Raw genomic sequence first — 19,724 nt, 5'->3', positions numbered from 1 at the left:
AACTGGATATATTAAAATCCTTTCTTAGTACCTTTAAATCTACCAAATAAAAAGACAGCCCCAAAACAGATCACCTACCGACCCTCCTCTGGGTACCAGTGTAATAGTATAATACTTAATGAAATCCATGCTCTCTTGCAAGACATAGAGGGAGTACAGTGCTCTGCACACAGTAAGCACTCAATAAACACCATTGATTCGCATAGAGCAAGTGAATCAAGTGCTCAAGAGCTTAGAATAGTGCTCTTCACAGAGTAAGTACTCAGCATCCTCGATAGGTTGTCTGCAGGCCTGATAAAGAATTCTCGATGGATTAAAAATTGAACCGGTTGGGTCAGAAGATGGGTAGGGGTGGGAGGAGGGAGAGTCAAGAAAAACCTTTCAATACTAATGAATTAATCAATAGTATCTATTGAGTTCTTACTAAGGGCAAAGCTTGGGAGAGTACAATGCAACAGAATTACTGGACATGTACCTTGCCCATAACGAGCTTACACTAAATCCAAACCATTAGAGAAGCAGTGTGGCTCAGTGGAAAGAGCACGGGCTTGCGAGTCAGAGGTCACGGGTTCTAATCCCAGCTCCCCCACGTCTGCTGTGTGACCTTGGGCAAGTCACTTACCTTCTCTCTGAGCCTCAACTACCTCATCTGTAAAATGGGGATTAAGACTGTGAGCCCCACATGGGACAATGTGATCACCTTGTATATAATAATGATAATAATGATTGCATTTATTAAGCGCTTACTATGTACAAAGCACTGTTCTAAACACTGCGGAGGTTACAAGGTGATCAGGTTGCCCCACAGGGGGCTCACAGTCTTAATCCCCATTTTACAGATGAGGTAACTGAGGCACAGAGAAGTGAAGTGACTTGCCCAAAGTCACACAGCTGACAATTGGCAGAGTCTGGATTTGAACCTGCGACCTCTGACTCCAAAGCCCATGCTCTTCCCACTGAGCCATGCTGCTTCCCCCCCAGCGCTTAGAACAGTGCTTAGAACAGTGCTTTGCACATAGTAAGCACTTAGCAAATGCTATTATTATTATTATTATTATTATTATTATTATTCTGACACTGTATGGCACTAAGCTAACAACCACACTTCTCCTCTGGGCACTTTTATAGACGTTTTTATTTGTCAAACCAAAATATTTTTCCTGAAGTTTCAGGGATGTCACCATCAACTTTGACAAGCTTTGCCAGGAAGCATCCCAGGCTTAGCCGCTGTTTGGGCTTCGCAGATACAAACATTTCGAGGAATTTTACAAAGAATTTTACTGAACAGCCATGAGATGACCCCACAAAATGGAAGTCCTGTCAGTCGCCCCAGAGCCAGGGAGTCTCAGCAATTTCTACGCATGGTGATTATTTGGTTCCCCCTCTGGCCTGGATGGTCCAGGGATTCTGGAAGGCTTGCAGAATTACCACACTGATTAATAAAAATTAAAAGAAAACCTTTTCTGGGTAACGTTTGACTCCACCCCCATGGGAGCTTTTAAGTTTAATGGGTTGCTTGTTTAGGAAAAGCCCCAAGAAATTTGTGGCGTGTGTGCTCAGCTCAGTTTCAAATTCATTCAATCATATTTGGGTGCTTAATGTGTGCACAGCACTGTACTAAGCACTTGGCAGAGTACCATACAACATTAAACAGATATTTCCTGCCCACAACAGGTTTACAATCTAGCTAGTCTATAACTTGAGAGATGGAGCTACGAAGCAGATTAGTTTTTTCTGTGCTTTATTTCAAAACAGCCATCACACAGATGTTTCTAAAAGTCAAGGAACTTGGGGATGGGGGGGCAGTGGATGGAGAGGATAAAGTAATTTTTGTAAATAACCTGAGGAAAAGACGTCCTGGAGCTTATATACCAACTTCATGCCTTGCTTTTATCTTTAAGAATCACTGCATTCCAAGGTTCATGTGGGCTGCCGTGAACACATCAACATGGAGCACTTCTGGAAGCTTCTTGACTTCAATCTGCTGTCCTCTTTAGACCGTAAGCTCACTGTGTGCAGGGAATGTGCCCATAAGCTCCGTTATAATACACTCTCTCAAGTGCTTAATACGGTGCTCTACATCCAGGAAGCACTCAATGATTGATACTACAGTGCTCTGCACACAATAAGCACTCAATATGTATCACTGCTTGACTGACTGCTGGCTCCAAGTGGCACTCAATTTGCCTGGGACAAGCAGGGAAAGGCCTGGAACCAATTAAGAAAGCTGCACAGCAGATGGACAAAAAGATTGTCTGCTTCTCAACCCCCCTCTTTTTTTTTTAAGCTATGTGCCAAGCACTGATCTAAGCACTGGGGTAAATACAAGATAATCATTCATCCAATAGTATTTATTAAGCACTTACAGTGTGCACAGCACTGTACTAAGCGTTTGGGAAAGTTCAATGCAACAATAAGCAGTGATAATCCCTGCCCACAGTAAGCTCACAGTCTAGAGGCGGGGTGACAGAGATCAATATAAATAAATAAAACTACAGATATAGGTCCTCTGGCCCACGCTTTATCCACTAGGACACATGCTTCTTCCTCCAGGACTTCCCAGAAAAGATTTAAAGCCCTTCAAGCTCTGTCTCTTCTCTCCCAGTCACTTCCTGTACATAATAACAACAACAATAATAGTCATATTTATTAAGCACTTATTATGCACCAAGCACTGTTCTAAGTGCTAGGAAAGATACAAGATAATAAGGTCAGGCACGGTCCCTGTCCCACATAGGGGTCAAAATCTAAATTGGAGGGCAAACAGGTAGTAAATCCCCACTTTACAAATGAGGTAACTGAGGCACATATAAGTTAAGTGACTTGCCCAAGGCCACACAGCAGGTACATGGTGGAGCCGGAATTAGAACCCAGGTTATCTGACTCCCAGGATTGTACTCTTTCCCCTAGGTCACAATGCTCCTCTAATAATAATAATAGTAATAACAACAATAATAATCATATTTGTTAAGCATTTAACTACGTGCCAAGCACTGTACTAAGCACCACAGTAGATACAATATAATCGGGATGGCTATAGTGATGCTTTGAGTTTTTTATTTTTTGCCTTGTCAGATACTAGCTGAGTGAATTTCAATGTTCCTCCTCAAGTCAAGGATGAAAATAAGCAATCACCTATGGACCCAGGGTTAAAAGAAGCCAGCACAGGAGAATCTAGTCACTAGCTTAATGAGACATGGAATAAACTTTGCCTTTTTTGTTGTCGTTGTTGCCTTAAAATTTTCATGACATCTTTTGCTGCTGGAGGGGCTTCAATTGCGTTTGAAGCAAAGATAATTTTTTTGTTTGTTTTTTAGCTTATTGGTAATGGAGCAGGAGGCAGTGGTAATGGGGAGAGCAGAAGATGGAATTTTAAATGAAAATAGGACTGATGCAAATTTGCAAGGCTAAATAAAATCTGCAGCTTTCATTCAGTTTCACCATGCTTCTCCTTATGTTGCCAACTTGTACTTCCCAAGCGCTTAGTACAGTGCTCTGCACACAGTAAGCACTCAATAAATACGATTGATTGATTGATTCTCCTCCTCTAGACTGTAAGCCTGTTGCAGGGCAGAGAATGTGTCTGTTTATTGCTGAATTGAACTCTGCCAAGCGCTTAGTACAGTACTCTGCACACAGTAGTACTCAATAAATATGACTGGTTGACTAGAACGCCGTTTGGAAATTCAGGAACATTCTTCTGAAAGTGTGAGCTTGCTGTCTCCTTGGAAGAAACTGCTTGCACATGACCTCGAAGCAGTTTTACAAAATAGCGTGAGTTTTCTTTAATAGGAGGTTTTGGAACACATGCAACTCTTGCATAGTATGACTCCTAGTTGCATTTTAAAAAAAGTGTAGGGCACATTTGCAAAACAGCTAAATTGAGGTGGGTAGCCCCATTCTAATTTAATTTCAAGAGGGCTCAATTGGTCTTGATGTAGAGGACACCACCCTCTTAGATTTCTATTCCTTTAAAGAAGCACTTTCACATTTAATCTTTCCCCAAACCCTTGTGAGACAGGGAGGAGTAGGTGGTAGCAACACTATGTATTTGGTAGTGGGGAAATGGAAGCACAGATTACTTAAAGTGATTGCTCTTTTCTGGCTACAGAGAAGCAACGCGGCCTAGTGGATAAGGGCATGAGCTGGGAATCAGAAGGACCTGGGTTCTAATCCGGGCTCCGCCACTTGTCTGCTGTATTACTTTGGGCAAGTCACTTCACGTCTCTGTGCCTCAGTTCCCTCAACTGTAAAATGGGGATTAAAATTGTGAGTCCCATGTGGACTGTGTCCAACCTGATTTGCTTGTATCCACTCCAGCGCTTAGCACAGTGTCTGGCTTGGCAAGTTGCTTAACTTCTCTGTGCCTCAATTACCTCATTTGTAAAATGGGGATGAAGACTATGAACCCCACATGGGACATGGACTGCATCCAACATGATTACCTTGTATCTACCCCAGCACTTAACAGCGCCTGGCAGATACGAAGCACTTAAATACCATTTCTTAAAAAAAAGTAAGTGCTTAACAAATGCCACAATTATTATTATTATTTATTATTACACTGCCTCCACCCTCCCATCTTCCAACCCAATACTCTTTCCGCCAGACTATCCCAAGTTGTCCTTCTAGAGGAGGAACCAATTTTAAAAGGAGGCAACTCCTATCCACTAGAAGCTCCACTCTGGTAGCCAAAACCAGGGCTTGCCTTGCCCTCAAACCCCGTGGGTCCAAGTTCTTTCTTTCTTCCCTCAACCAAAAAATAAGATTTGATGTGGGAGATGTGGGCACTGCAATCACAGGTTTCCCTCAATCAATCTGGTCTACACTAACCACCTCACAGCAACAAACAGAAACTGGGATTGTCTGGGCCTGGGAAAGGGGAAGGAAGAAGACTTTAAGCAGTGATACAATGTATGTCATAGCAGAAGTCCGTGCCTGCCATTTTTAAAAACAAATTATTTCCCCTTTACTACATGGTCGCCTACCTACGGATACTGATTTAGGAAGACTAAAAATTCTCCAACCCGCTTTGATCTGATTCGCTTTCATTACAAAAGCACAGGCCCATTTTGAGAAAATTCAGCTATATCGGTTTGGAAATTCTGCAGCAGGCAATCTCTGCTCTCCGGAGGCATCAAACTTCTTGGCCAAATGGCGGGGGTGGTTTCTGTAGCAACCTGCTAAACAAACGGTCCTGATGGCTCTGACCTTGAAAGAAGTCAACGTTGACATCCAACACCACCGAGAGTCTCCCCTCCTCCCCCACCCCGCAATGGTGGCCTTCATCCAGGAAGGAGGGAAGAGGTGTCTGTCGAGAAATTGGGAAGGGGCTTTCCTGATCTTAAAATGGCAAAGATTCATTCATTCATTCAATCGTACTTACTGAGCGCTTCCTGTGCTGCAAAGGAAGAGGGGAAATCAGGGAGGCTTCTGCATTTGTTTAGAAAACAAGCACAAAACTATTTGGCTTGGCCAGGAGTGTTTATAACTCGCACCCTGAATGGCTCATTGCTGGTTCTTAAGGCTTATCATTATCAATGATAAGTTCAATAATAGCAAAGAGGGAGTTAATGAATTCCTTGGCACTCTCACCTGCTTTCCATTAGGTATTATTTAAGCATTTCCTAAGACTGTCTAGGAAATGGCCGAGGCACTCAACATCTGCTTTCAGATGGACTACTTAAGCAACTGGAAACAGTACATGCAAATTGAAATATGTGATGCAAACCATCCCTTTATCTTTTGGAAGAGATTTCTGAAAAGGGCTGAGCCCAGATTTTAGCATTCACTTTTTCCACTACTACCACTTAGTGGAGGAGATGTCAGATACAATGATTGCCCTTTCTGAAACATGTGTGCACCATTGTGAAACATCTGTATTTCCCAGAGACACATTGCTATTTACTTCAATTTAAAATCACAGGGGTAGTTTGCCTGGATAGTTGTATTTGGCATTCTTCTGCCAGGAGTAACTCTTGGAAAGCACAAAGGAAGCAGGCAATTAAAACTGTCCTCAAATCTTCAAACACTCAAGGAGAGGGTATTTAAAAAAACCAAACCCTAAACCTGGACATCTAACTAAAAATTTAATTTATCCCATCTCAGTCAATACCCAAAATTCTTACCCTGGGTTAAACAAATATGAGAGTGTAGCAGGAGGACAATTTGCCAAACCCTAATTTAGCTGTAGACAGTTACATCACACTGCTTTGGATTAAATTTTTTTTAAAAAATAAATACTCCTGATCTTGAAAGTGTTTGTATTAAAAACAAACCTAGATACACTTTGAATATTTGTCAGAGTACCTTCTATCTTATTTCCACAACTGATCCTCTTTGTAGAGTTTACAGATTTTTTTTCAAGGGATCAGATTTTTAGCCTTCTGCCCCAGAACGTTCGTTTTGTTGAAAAAACTAAACATGTCACTGCAGCAGAAAAAAATGTGCACATGTGAAGCAATAAAATTTCGGTCATTTCCATTCCATTACGCTAAAAACCATTTTGTAGTCATTTATTCTGCACCATAATTGAGAGAGTGGAACGAGAGTTTCATTTGCCAAAAATCTAATGGATTTTTTATTCATTTTAAATCAGCCTGGCAAGAGCTTGCATAGACCTGAAGAGGGATTTTTTAAATGCTCACTTTCAAAGGAAAAGATTTAATGCCATGAAAACAGATTGCAGAGGTAACAAAATGCTACCTAGCATGTGATATCCCCAGCTGTATTTGAGACTAAAAGCATGATTCTTTGGGATTATTTAATTTTGAAAAAGTATAATCATTAAAATCCTCTAATGGGCAAGTGTAGCTAAATGCTGTGTGAAAGGCAGAAAAATTTAGGGGTAGAGAACTAAGAATATTGAAGCAAGCATAATCAAAATCAATCCTCAGCATGTCAAAAGTCTGTGAAACCGAAGAATACAACTACACTTTCCAAAAGGCTGTTCAGAATATCTTGCGGTGCTTAGATGCTGGACTGATGGTAGGTTAAAGCATATTTCTGTAAGACGTCTTATAGCTCCCAAAGGAGCTCAAGAAGAAGGAGCAGAAAAGACCACAAATTTTTCTAGCTATAAGGGATCTAGGAGTGGAAAAAAAAAAACCCAACTTTTCGGAGTCATGTTTTTTCTAAAACTGTGCAGATGTGTCCAATTTGATTTCCCTGAATCCCATTTCTGAAGACTTTATAGAATGGATTTATCAAATACAATTGTGGGAAGGAAGCAACAAAATATTTAAGCCCCTGAGAAAGTGTAGGTATCACAGGGTTCTCCCACACACTTAATATAGTGCTCCGCACGGAGCATGTGCTCAATAAACATTATGGATTGATTTTCCAGACATCTCTAGTACTTTCCAATTAAATTGACAGCACACAACACTACCATTAATGATGCTTAAAGCACTTAGAGAACGGGTTTGCAAAAATCAAATTACACCACGACAATTAGAAACTTCCAAGTCTCTACTTTAAACTTTAACCAGATATGAAGTGAAATAATAATTCGGGAACGAGAGCTGTACACAGCATTTCAATGACTAACATGCATACCTAACGTACATCATGCACAGTTGAGACATTTCTGTACCTCTATGCTTTCCTTCTGTCTTCCACCGTATTTCACTGTTCATGAATTTACCAAAAAGGAATTCTCACAGAAGCATGAGACATTCCATTATGTTGTTACAAACTCAGTGCACAGGAAACTTGTTACCAGTCTTCCATTACCACACTGAAAAATTGTTCAAAAATGCCTCTCATGGTACATTAACATTCAGGGGCTACTGTTTCACTTCAATAGCTAGAGTCAATGGGGTGGCTTTAGATTTCGAGTTCCGGTGGGGTTGAGTCTTTCATACAATGAAACTTTCTGAGCGGTGTTTATTAGACTGGTGCACATCTGTAATTACTGCTCATACACCTTGCTCACATTAGAGATTGCCAATGAAATAAGAAATTAGATTTCAGATTTCACTCCAGAACATATATTTCAGAGGAGCTCCTGAAGGTAGGGAAAGAAAGCAAAAAGTAAGCTCTTTCTTTTTTTTTTTCTTAGTGACATTTGTTAGGCACTTGCTTCATGCCAGGCACTGAACTAGGCTAATTGGGTTGGACACATTTCGTGTCCCATATGGGACTCACAGACTTAATCTCCATTTTTACAGATGAGGTAACTGAGGCCCAGAGAAGCAAAGTGACTTGCCCAAGGTCACACAGTAGACAACTGGCAGAGCCCGTGATTAGAACCCAGGTCCTCTGACTCTCAGCCCCATGCCCTTTCCACTAAGCCACACTGCTGCTTCCCAAAAGTCCCAGAGTTGACTTTTAACACAGCCGTGCTGACACACCCCCACCGCCAAAATTCCTAAAATTTTGGATCACAAAAGGTTCTAAAACAAGATTCTTCCTGAAGAGCAAACCTGTTTCTCAGGGCTTTATATTTTGTGGTGACCTTGTTTTTGGACACTAATCCTTACATGGCTTCCTACCTCAACCTCTAATTTGAAGTCGGCCAATGAGAAATCTTGACAACCCTCAGACACCACACAGGTTACAAAAATCAAAAGCCAGGATAAATCAATTAATGGTATTCACTGAGCGCTTACTGTGTGCAGAGCATTCACTCATGCAATCATATTTACTGAGCGCTGTGAGCAAAGCATTGTACTAAGTGCTTGGGAGAGTACAATATAACAACAGACACATTCCAGCCCACAACAAGCTCATATTCTAGGGAATAATAATAATAATAATTGTGGTATTTGTTAAGCGCTTACTACGTGTAAAGCACTGTTCTAAGCGCTGGGGAGGATACAAGGTGATCAGGTTGTCCCATGTGGGGCTCACAATCTTAATCCCCCTTTTATGGATGAGGTAACTGAGGCACAGAGAAGTTAAGTGACTTGCCCAAAGTCACACTGCTGACAAGCAGCGGAGCCAGGATTTGAACCCATGACTGAACTAAGCGCTTGGGAAAGTACAATACCACAGTGCTGGCATGTATGTTCACGGTCCACATGGATCTCACAGTCTAGAGGGGAAGACAGACAAAATATAAATAAATCAAAGCTACGTACATAAGTGCTGTGGGGCTAAGGATGGGGTGGATATCGAGTGCAAGGGTGTTGTGGAAGGGAGAGATAGTAGGGGGAAAATGAACTTAGTCTGGGAATGCCTCAGAGGACATGTGATTTTAGGAGGGTTTTGAAGGTAGGTAGACTGCTTGCCTGCCGTATTATAGAGGGAGAGGGAGTTCCAGGCTAAAGGCAGGATGTGGGCAGGGGGTCAGCGGCAAGATGGACAGAATCGAAACACAGTGAGCCAGCTGGTGCTAGAGGAGTGAAGTGTGCACGTTGGACTGTAGCAGAAAAATCAGCAAGGTACGGTAGGAGGGGGCAAGGTGATTAAGTGCATTAAAGCCTACAGAAGTAGTTTCTGTTTGATGTGGAGGTGGATGGGCAACCACTGGAAGTTCTTGAAGAGCAGAGAAACATGGACTGAATGGCTTGGTAGAAAAACGGTCCGAGCAGCAGGGTGAAGTATGGACTGAAGTGGGAAGAGACAGGAAGGTCTGCAAGGAGGCCAATGCAGTAGTGAAGGAAGGATTGGATACGTGTTTGGAGCAGCATAATAGTAGTTTGGATGCAGAGGAAAGGGTGAATTGCAGCAATGTTGTGAAGGTGGAATCTTACTTCTATTTATTCTGATGAATTGACACCTGTCCACATGTTTTGTTTTGTTGTCTGTCTCCCTCTTCTAAACTGTGAGCCCGTTGTTGGGTAGGGACCGTCTCTATATGTTGCCAACTTGTACTTCCCAAGTGCTTAGTACAGTGCTCTGCACACAGTAAGCGCTCAATAAATACGATTGAATGAATGAATGAACAGGATTTAGAGACAGATTGAGCACGTGGGGTGAAAGAGATGAGTCGAGGATAATGCCAAGGTTACGGGCTTGTGAGATAGGGAGCCTAACGGTGTTGTCTAAAGTGAAGGGAAGGACAGGGTTTGGGTGGGAAGATAAGGAGTTCTGTTTTGCTCATATTAAGTTTGAGGTGTCAGCAGGACATCCAGGTAGAGATGTCCCGAAGGCAGGAGGAAGTGCGAGACTGCGGAGATGGAAAGCGATCAGGGCTGGAGAGGTAAATTTGGGAATCTCCACATACAGCTGGTAGTTGAAGCCACGGGAGTGAATGAGTTCTCCAAGGGAGTGGGTGTAAGTGGAGAATAGAAGGATAGCTAAAACTACATCAAATCCAAACGCTCGCCAATTCTAAATGCCTAACGCCTGGCAAACTAAGCTGATGAGATAACTCTCTTGGGATCAGTAGTCCACCTTTTCCAGCTTTCACTTCTGTTCAGCTCCAGGTTTACGATCAGCTCATCCAATTCATTCACATTCAGAATCTCTGTGCTCTCTGGTCCAATTCTTCCCGTTTTAAATATCCCTGGCAACTGCACGATCCCATTCCTTCGCTTTAATTTTGAAGCTGATTCTTCCTTCCGTATTTGGAAAACAGAGGCACTTCTGCAACAGCTCCCCAAACCTCTTTTGGTAACGGGCAGTTCAATTTTTCTCTCCTTCCCATTCTTTCATTCACTGAACTGAACTGGGTCTTGCCACTGGCAGGCTTAAAAATGCTTTCTCAGGAGTCTTCCTTGAGAGCAGCACAAGGACTGGGGAACCCAGAAGGGAATCTGTAATAGGACATTTCTCATCTCCAAAATATTCTGGAATTCTTAGTAAATGAAGCATTTGCACAGGTTCTTTCCATTTTAACAAGATTTCAGCCCCAGGTTGCTGCAGTTTCTCCCAATGCACTTTGCCGAGAAAAAAACCTTTACTATAATTAAGCATGAGATCTCATTAAAAAAAAATTAGATTACCTGCACGCTGAATGGGCAGGTTTGCTATCATCTCTTTTCCCCTAAAGCCACACACCGTATAAATTAAATACTGCCTACTATTCTGCAGGAGAAAGTTCTCTCAACCTCAAATATGGAAGCTTTTTTTTCTTTTTTCTTTCTTTCCTCGTTCATGTGATTACAAGCCTCCGGGCACCAACAAAACAAAGTAGCCACACAAAATGACACGCACGCAACACATACACCCACCCCTTTTCAACTCATTATTATAGGATCTGTAAACCATGACAAGTGGTCCAAATGCAGTTATCTGTCAGTCAACAAATATTTGCTGAATGTTGCCTGGATGCACAGCACTTCAGTACTACTACTACTACTAATAATAATAATGGCATTTATTAAGCACTTACTATGTGCAAAACACTGTTCTAAGTGCTGGGGAGGTTACAAGGTGATCAGGTTGTCCCACGGAGGGGTTACAGTCTTAATCCCCATTTTACAGATGAGGTAACTGAGGCCCAGAGAAGTGAAGTGACTTGCCCAAAGTCACACAGCTGACAAGTGGCAGAGCCGACATTTGAACCCATGACCTCTGATTCCAAAGCCCGGGCTCTTTCCACTGAGCCATGCTGCTTCACAGGCCAATTTAATTTAACGCCAAGAAATTCCATTCCGGCTGGTATCTTTGGTTGGGGGAGCTGGCAGGGAGGGGGACAGGAGGCAAGATCGGTGGGGGGACGAGACCAGGATCTAGGGAACCATGGGGAGGTCAGTTTGACTTCCCTCTCTGCCTGCATCTTTCCGGCTGTTCTTAATTCACTGGATGAACAGATGCTCATTTTGGGGGGCAGGAGGTAGTGGAGGGCATTTCTGTGACATTTATACAATAAATCCTTGCTAACACTCACCCGAAACCCCGCAATCCCTAAATGGATGATACACCTGAAAGAAGATTCCTCAGCAAGCGCAGAGCTCGCATCAGCAAGCCCTCCCCTCTTAATTTTTCCATGCCTCAGCTTAATTTACTTCTCGGTTTGGGCGAGTCGCCAGAATAGGTACTCCTCTCAAGGCCCAGTGTGAGATTAAAAAATAAATAGATAAAATAGGATTTTTCAGGTTGTAGTGAGGCCTGACTCCATCACAGTCATTCTTTCCTTCCCGAGTTCCCAAAATAACCTTGAAGCAGGCCAGGACCTATCTGTCTTTCGGGCTGCAAACAACTCAGACTCATGTTCATTCGGTTTTAAAGGCTAAGTGATTTTTTTTCTTTATGAGCCTGAAACCAGTGTAATAGGCATTGGGTGAACAAGCCTGGAAGATAAAATATCCCTAAAAACCCTTCAGAAACCAATCAACTAAGATGCAGAGATCCAGCTGGTTAGAGAGGGTTTTTTTTTTGTTATGTTTGGGGTCTCAGTGACATAATAATAATAACAATAAATATGGTATTTATTAAGCGCTTGCTATGTGCCAGGCACTGTTCTAAACACTGGGGTTAGACACAGTCCCTGTCCCACACAGGGCTCACAGTCAGTCCCCATTTTACAAATGAGGGAACTGAGGCACAGAGAAGTGAAGTGACTTGCGGACAAGAGGCAGAGAGGGGATTAGAGAGGGATAAGGAGACACTTCTCCCTATTCCAAATAGCTTCGATCTGAGACTCCACTTGAAATGAAACTGATGGTCAAGGTAAATCAGACACTTTTTCAGGTTATAAATAGATAGTAAAGTATAATTCTATTAGAGCTATAATTCAATTTATTCTGATGGTATTGACGCCTATCTACTTGTTTTGTTCTGTTGTCTATTTCCCCCTTCTAGACTGTGAGCCCATTGTTGGGGAGGGACCATCTCTATATGTTGACGATTTGTACTTCCCAAGCACTTAGCACAGTGCCCTGCACGCAGTAAGCGCTCAATAAATACACTGAATGAATGAATACGATTCAATGAATGAATAAATAGTACAATCAATCAATCGTATTTATTGAGCGCTTACTGTGTGCAGAGCACTGTACTAAGCGCTTGGGAAGTACAAGTTGGCAACATATAGAGACGGTCCCTACCCAACTGTGGGCTCACAGTCTAGAAGGGGGAGACAGAGAACAAAACAAAACATATTAACAAAATAAAATAAATAGAATAGATATGTACAAGTAAAATAAATAAAGACAAAGGGACCGTGAAAAGCTGAACTTGCATGGATAATCACGACAGTGACAGTCTTAGAGCGATGACTTGTCCTCATTAGGGTATTATTCATTTGAAACCTGCTCCAACTTGCTTCATATGAAGTAAATAAATAAATCTTCAACTAGGAGGGGTGACCGAATTAGTTCCAGGCCCACTATCTCCAAATCTAGCTGGCTTGAATGAAGTAAGAATTGCACAAGCAGGGAAATAGTAGCTATCAGACAGTTTCTTCCCAATACTCAATTTATTAGAACAGACTGGCTAAAGGTCCGTCGGCATTTCCAGCATCAACCTTTCAGTTCTGGGGCTTTTAACTCAAGCGGAATAATTCACTCCCGGCTAACACCTGGCATTCCAGGATGCCAACCCAGGAATGTTTATTTATTTTATAATTTTAGGGGAATCCGGTGTGCTTTCGAGAGACACCGCAGAGCCTCGCCGGGAGTTCTCTCTCTATGGGAACTGAAGAGTGATTTTGTCCAAAACAAACTAGGGCTACACCTCATCTTGGAAGAAGAAAAACATCCTAACTGCAGTAATTTCTATCTGAGTTCCTTGGGAGTCTAATCTTGAGACTTCTGCCAGGCCCGCAAACGCAAAGAGCAGCTGGTAGTTTAAACAGCTGGCATTTTTTTTTAACCAACTAACCTACAAAAGAGGGAACCTATTATCCTCTTGAGTGAAGACACTGCAATGCCACACATGATTTAAGAAAAAAAAGAAAATGTGGCTACTACTTTTCAGGCTGCTCCCTGCCTGGTAGAGTCAACAGACGGATTTCAGCCTCCACATTTCACCTGTACAATTTCTCCACGAACAACATTTGGAATGCAGTCAGGGTCTTGGGAAAGATGGTGATGTGTTGAAATTGTACCTTGACTCCATAGACCGACATGCCAACGGTCACCTTTTAACTGTTCAACAGCAGCCTGTGGCACAGCACTTGCGGGTGTGAAAAGGCTGAGAAGTGGTTTTGCAAGAAACCGTTTTGCAAGCTCAGACCAGGCTCAAATCAGACTACCTCTAGAAGGAGGTAGAGTGCAGAAGGGGAAAACATTTGAAAATTTTTCACATCTTCCCTTCCTTATTAGCAAAATGGAGAGCTTATAATAATAATAATTAATAGGGTATTTGTTAAATACTTACTAGGTGCCAAGCACTGTTCTAAACACAGGGATAGGTAATCAGGTCATCAAGGTAATCAGGTTGTCCCACGGCCTTAATCCCTACTGTACGGATAAGGTAACTGAGGCACAGAGAAGTGAAGCGGCTTGCCCAAGGTCACACAGCAGATAAGTAGGGGGAACCGGGATTAGAACCTACATCCTCTGACTCTCAAGCCTGGGCTCTTGTCCCCTAAGCCATGGAAATTCCAACCCCCGAAAACTTGGCTCTCAATCCCTCAGGCCTAAAAACGTGGTAAGAGGAAGAAACAAGCTCATCACCTTCCACATCCTTTAGGTTCCTCCAGCCTGGACCCAAACCCGTCAAGAATTCACTTCGGGGATGGGGGTCAGGTTGAGTTCCCACTCTGTTCACCCACCCGGACAGTTTCTAGGACCAGGAGAGAGGGTGGGAATGCTCCAAAATTGCTGTAGACACTGGGGAGAGGGAAAGGATGAGGCTAAATTGGAGGAGGGAGTGAGGGGCTCATCTTGCCCACGCGGTTTTCACTTAAAAAGGATTTTGCCAAGAGGGAATGACCAGGCTGGTCTTGAGCCTCGATGGCCACCGAGCAGCTCAGTTTTGGTGTCCATTCTTCCACCTGCTCCACTTACCCTTGACCCCAACTTTTCTATAGACTCACAGACGCGGGGAAAGGCAGCGTGGGCCAAGCGAGTGAGTACCTCGGGAGATTGCCAAGGGATCTTCCCTCTCCCCTTTTCCCCCTCAGATGTTGGAGAAGGAAATCGAGGAGCAAGCCGAGGGGACGATGAGCTCGATCAATCGATGGTATTTATCGAGCGCTTACTATGTGCACAGCATTGTTCTAAGGGCTTATGGAGGAGAACCGGGGGACCTTCAGGACAGAAGGTGCAGAGCATCTCTAGTTGCCGGGGCCACGGCCTCCCGTGTAGCTGCCCAAGGAACAGAGCTGGGGGGTCTGCAGGGTGGGCACCTAGCTGGATGCCTGGGGGTCCGCGGGGTGGGCACTGAGCTGGATGCCCGGGGGGCGGTGTCTGTGGTAGGGGCACCGAGCTGGATGCCTGAGGGGGAGTGTCTGTGGTATGGGCACCGAGCTGGATGCCCGAGGGGGGTCTGTGGAGTGGGCCCTGCGCTGGATGCCTAGGTGGTCTGTGGGATGGGCGCCGAGCTGGATGCCTGGGGGGTCTGCGGGATGGGCAATGAGCTGGATACCTGGCGGTTCTGTGGGATGGGCACTGAGCTGGATACCCAGGGGTTCTGCGGGGTGGGCACTGAGCTGGATACCCAGGGGTTCTGCGGGGTGGGCACTGAGCTGGATACCCAGGGGTTCTGCGGGGTGGGCACTGAGCTGGATACCCGGGGGTTCTGCGGGGTGGGCACTGAGCTGGATACCCGGGGGTTCTGCGGGGTGGGCACTGAGCTGGATACCCGGGGGTTCTGCGGGGTGGGCACTGAGCTGGATGCCCGGGGGTTCTGCGGGGTGGGCACTGAGCTGGATACCCGGGGGTTCTGCGGGGTGGGCACTGAGTTGGATGCCCGGGGGTTCTGCGGGGTGGGCACTGAGCTGGATGTCCGGGGGTTCTGAGGGGTGGGCACTGAGCTGGATGCCCGGGGGTTCTGCGGGGTGGGCACTGAGCTGGATGCCCGGGGGGTTCTGCGGGGTGGGCACTGAGCTGGATGCCCGGGGGGTCTGCGGGATGGGCAATGAAGTGGATGCCCGGGAGGTCTGCGGGATGGGCAATGAAGTGGATGCCCGGGGGTTCTGCGGGGTGGGCACTGAGCTGGATGCCCGGGGGTTCTGCGGGGTGGGCACTGAGCTGGATGCCCGGGGGTTCTGCGGGGTGGGCACTGAGTTGGATGCCCGGGGGTTCTGCGGGGTGGGCACTGAGCTGGATGCCCAGGGGTTCTGAGGGGTGGGCACTGAGCTGGATGCCCGGGGGTTCTGCGGGGTGGGCACTGAGCTGGATGCCCGGGGGTTCTGCGGGGTGGGCACTGAGCTGGATACCCGGGGGGTCTGCGGGATGGGCAATGAAGTGGATGCCCGGGGGGTCTGCGGGATGGGCAATGAACTGGATGCCCGGGGGGTCTGCGGGATGGGCAATGAACTGGATGCCCGGGGGGTCTGCGGGATGGGCAATGAAGTGGATGCCCGGGGGGTCTGCGGGATGGGCAATGAAGTGGATGCCCGGGGGGTCTGCGGGATGGGCAATGAAGTGGATGCCCGGGGGGGTCTGCGGGATGGGCAATGAACTGGATGCCCGGGGGGTCTGCGGGATGGGCAATGAACTGGATGCCCGGGGGGTCTGCGGGATGGGCAATGAAGTGGATGCCCGGGGGGTCTGCGGGATGGGCAATGAAGTGGATGCCCGGGGGGTCTGCGGGATGGGCAATGAAGTGGATGCCCGGGGGGGTCTGCGGGATGGGCAATGAACTGGATGCCCGGGGGGGTCTGCGGGATGGGCAATGAACTGGATGCCCGGGGGGGTCTGCGGGATGGGCAATGAAGTGGATGCCCGGGGGGTCTGCGGGAGGGGCACTGAACTGGATGCCCGGGGGGTCTGCGGGATGGGCAATGAAGTGGATGCCCGGGGGGGTCTGCGGGATGGGCAATGAAGTGGATGCCCGGGGGGTCTGCGGGATGGGCAATGAAGTGGATGCCCGGGGGGTCTGCGGGATGGGCAATGAAGTGGATGCCCGGGGGGGTCTGCGGGATGGGCAATGAAGTGGATGCCCGGGGGGTCTGCGGGATGGGCAATGAACTGGATGCCCGGGGGGTCTGCGGGATGGGCAATGAAGTGGATGCCCGGGGGGTCTGCGGGATGGGCAATGAAGTGGATGCCCGGGGGGTCTGCGGGATGGGCAATGAAGTGGATGCCCGGGGGGGTCTGCGGGATGGGCAATGAAGTGGATGCCCGGGGGGGTCTGCGGGATGGGCAATGAACTGGATGCCCGGGGGGTCTGCGGGATGGGCAATGAACTGGATGCCCGGGGGGGTCTGCGGGATGGGCAATGAAGTGGATGCCCGGGGGGGTCTGCGGGATGGGCAATGAACTGGATGCCCGGGGGGGTCTGCGGGATGGGCAATGAACTGGATGCCCGGGGGGTCTGCGGGATGGGCAATGAAGTGGATGCCCGGGGGGTCTGCGGGATGGGCAATGAAGTGGATGCCCGGGGGGTCTGCGGGATGGGCAATGAACTGGATGCCCGGGGGGTCTGCGGGATGGGCAATGAAGTGGATGCCCGGGGGGGTCTGCGGGATGGGCAATGAAGTGGATGCCCGGGGGGTCTGCGGGATGGGCAATGAAGTGGATGCCCGGGGGGGTCTGCGGGATGGGCAATGAAGTGGATGCCCGGGGGGTCTGCGGGATGGGCAATGAAGTGGATGCCCGGGGGGGTCTGCGGGATGGGCAATGAACTGGATGCCCGGGGGGTCTGCGGGATGGGCAATGAACTGGATGCCCGGGGGGTCTGCGGGATGGGCAATGAAGTGGATGCCCGGGGGGTCTGCGGGATGGGCAATGAACTGGATGCCCGGGGGGTCTGCGGGATGGGCAATGAACTGGATGCCCGGGGGGTCTGCGGGATGGGCAATGAAGGGGATGCGCGGGGGGGTCTGCGGGATGGGCAATGAAGTGGATGCCCGGGGGGTCTGCGGGATGGGCAATGAACTGGATGCCCGGGGGGTCTGCGGGATGGGCAATGAACTGGATGCCCGGGGGGTCTGCGGGATGGGCAATGAACTGGATGCCCGGGGGGTCTGCGGGATGGGCAATGAACTGGATGCCCGGGAGGGCTTGTGGGGTGGGCACTGAGCAGGATGCCCTGGGGGAGGTCTATGGGATGGGTACCGTACCGAGCAGGATGCCCTGGGGGAGGTCTATGGGATGGGTACCGAGCTGGATGCCTGGGGTTCTGTGGGGTGGGCACTGAGGGCACTGAGCTGGATGCCGGGGGGGGGGGGGGGGGGGGCGGGTGGTCAGTGGGCTGGGTACTGAAGCCGGATGGCCGGGCGGGTGGGCCGCGGGGGGGGGGGGGGGGGATGAGCTGGGTGGTCGGGCGGCCGGGGTTCTGGGCTGCTGCACCCCCCAGGAGCCCTTCTCTTCCTCCCCCCCCCCTCCCCGGGGGCACCGCACCCCCGGCCCTCCCGCCGAACCGCCTCGGGCGGGGACTGGGGGGAAACTCCCCGGGGCTTGGGGGAGGGAGGAGGGGGAGACGAGAGGGACAGAAGGGGCAGGGGGAGGAGGAGGAGGAGGAGGAGGAGCAGGGGAGGAGGGAGAGGAGGAGCAGGGGGAGGAGGAGGAGGAGGAACAGGGGGAAGTGTGGGAGGAAGGAGAAGTGGAAGAGGAGGAGCAGGGGGAGAAGGAGGAATCAATCAATCGTATTTATTGAGCGCTTACTGTGTGCAGAGCACTGTACTAAGCGCTTGGGAAGTACAAGTTGGCAACAGAGGGAGACGGTCCCTACCCAACAGTGGGCTCACAGTCTAAAAGGAAGAGGAGCAGGGGGAGGAAGAGGAAGAAGAACAGGGGAAGGAGGAGGGGGAGGAGGAGCAGGGGGAGGGCAGGAGCAGGGGGAGAAGGAGGAAGAGGTGCAAGGAGGAGGAAGGGGGGCGGGGAGGAGGGGGAAAAAGAGGAGGGAGAGGAGCGGGGGGGAGGAGGGAGAGGAGCGGGGGGAGGAAGAAGAGGAGGGAGAGGAGCAGGGGAAGGAAGAAGAGAAGGAGGAGGACGAGGTGCAAGGGGAGGAGGGAGAAGTGCGGGAGGGGGAGGAGGAGGAGGAGGAGGAAGAAAAGGGTGATGGGGGGAGCGGAGCCGGGAAGGGGAGGAGACTGTTTGTCCCCGTCCGGCCCCGCTAGGCGGCCCGGGCGCGGACCTCCAGCCCAACGCTCCCGATCAACCCTCCCGGGGATCCCGGGACCCCGACGGGGCCAGCCGGAGCCCGGCCCACCATGCACGCACGCACACACACGCACACACACACACACACGCACACACACACACACACACGCAGACCCCCCCGCCCCCCTCCCCGCAGTCCGAAGTTTGGGGGTGGGGTGGGTTGGGGATGGCTGACCGTTTGGGGCCCGAGCGGGCCGTGTCCTCCGTCCGGGCGGGGGGCCAGCGACGACCAGAGCAGCAGCAGCCCCAGGAAGCCGCCCAGCACCACCAAACTGCGTAACAGGAGCCCGGCCTTCAGCCGCATCGTCCCAAACACACACACGGGCCGGGCACCGCCGGGCCGGGCACCGCCGGGCCGGGCCGGGCCGGACCGCACCGCCGGGCACCCCCGGGCACCCCGGGAACCGGAGCGGAGCGGAGCGCCGCCGAGCTGAGCCGAGCCGAGCTCCGCCGAGCCGAGCCGAGCCGCAGCTCACACACGATCCGCCGCCGCTGCTGCTCCTGCTGCTGCTGCAGCCGCTGCTTCTCCCGCCTCCTCCTCCTCCTCCTCCTCCTCCTCCTCCTCCTCCTCCCCCCACCGCCTCCGCGCCCTGCCCTTTCAGCTCCCAACACTCACTG

General features: G+C 48.9%; 1 protein-coding gene across 2 annotated transcripts in view; it reads right to left on the bottom strand.

Annotated features, from left to right (window-relative positions):
* The window catches only part of GALNT7 (polypeptide N-acetylgalactosaminyltransferase 7), a 139,606-nt gene extending 120,162 nt beyond the window's left edge, over positions 1 to 19,444 (bottom strand). For both annotated transcript variants that reach the window (XM_038755164.1, XM_038755163.1), the window contains exon 1: positions 19,282 to 19,444. In XM_038755164.1, the coding sequence (XP_038611092.1) occupies positions 19,282 to 19,410 (129 nt within the window). In that variant the 5' untranslated portion in view covers positions 19,411 to 19,444. The remainder of the gene's footprint in view (positions 1 to 19,281) is intronic.
* Positions 19,445 to 19,724: the final 280 nt, after the last annotated feature.

Source organism: Tachyglossus aculeatus, chromosome 12 (assembly GCF_015852505.1).
Source record: "Tachyglossus aculeatus isolate mTacAcu1 chromosome 12, mTacAcu1.pri, whole genome shotgun sequence".
NCBI classification, from domain to species: Eukaryota; Metazoa; Chordata; class Mammalia; order Monotremata; family Tachyglossidae; genus Tachyglossus; species Tachyglossus aculeatus.
This window is presented reverse-complemented; position numbering and strand designations above follow the sequence as displayed.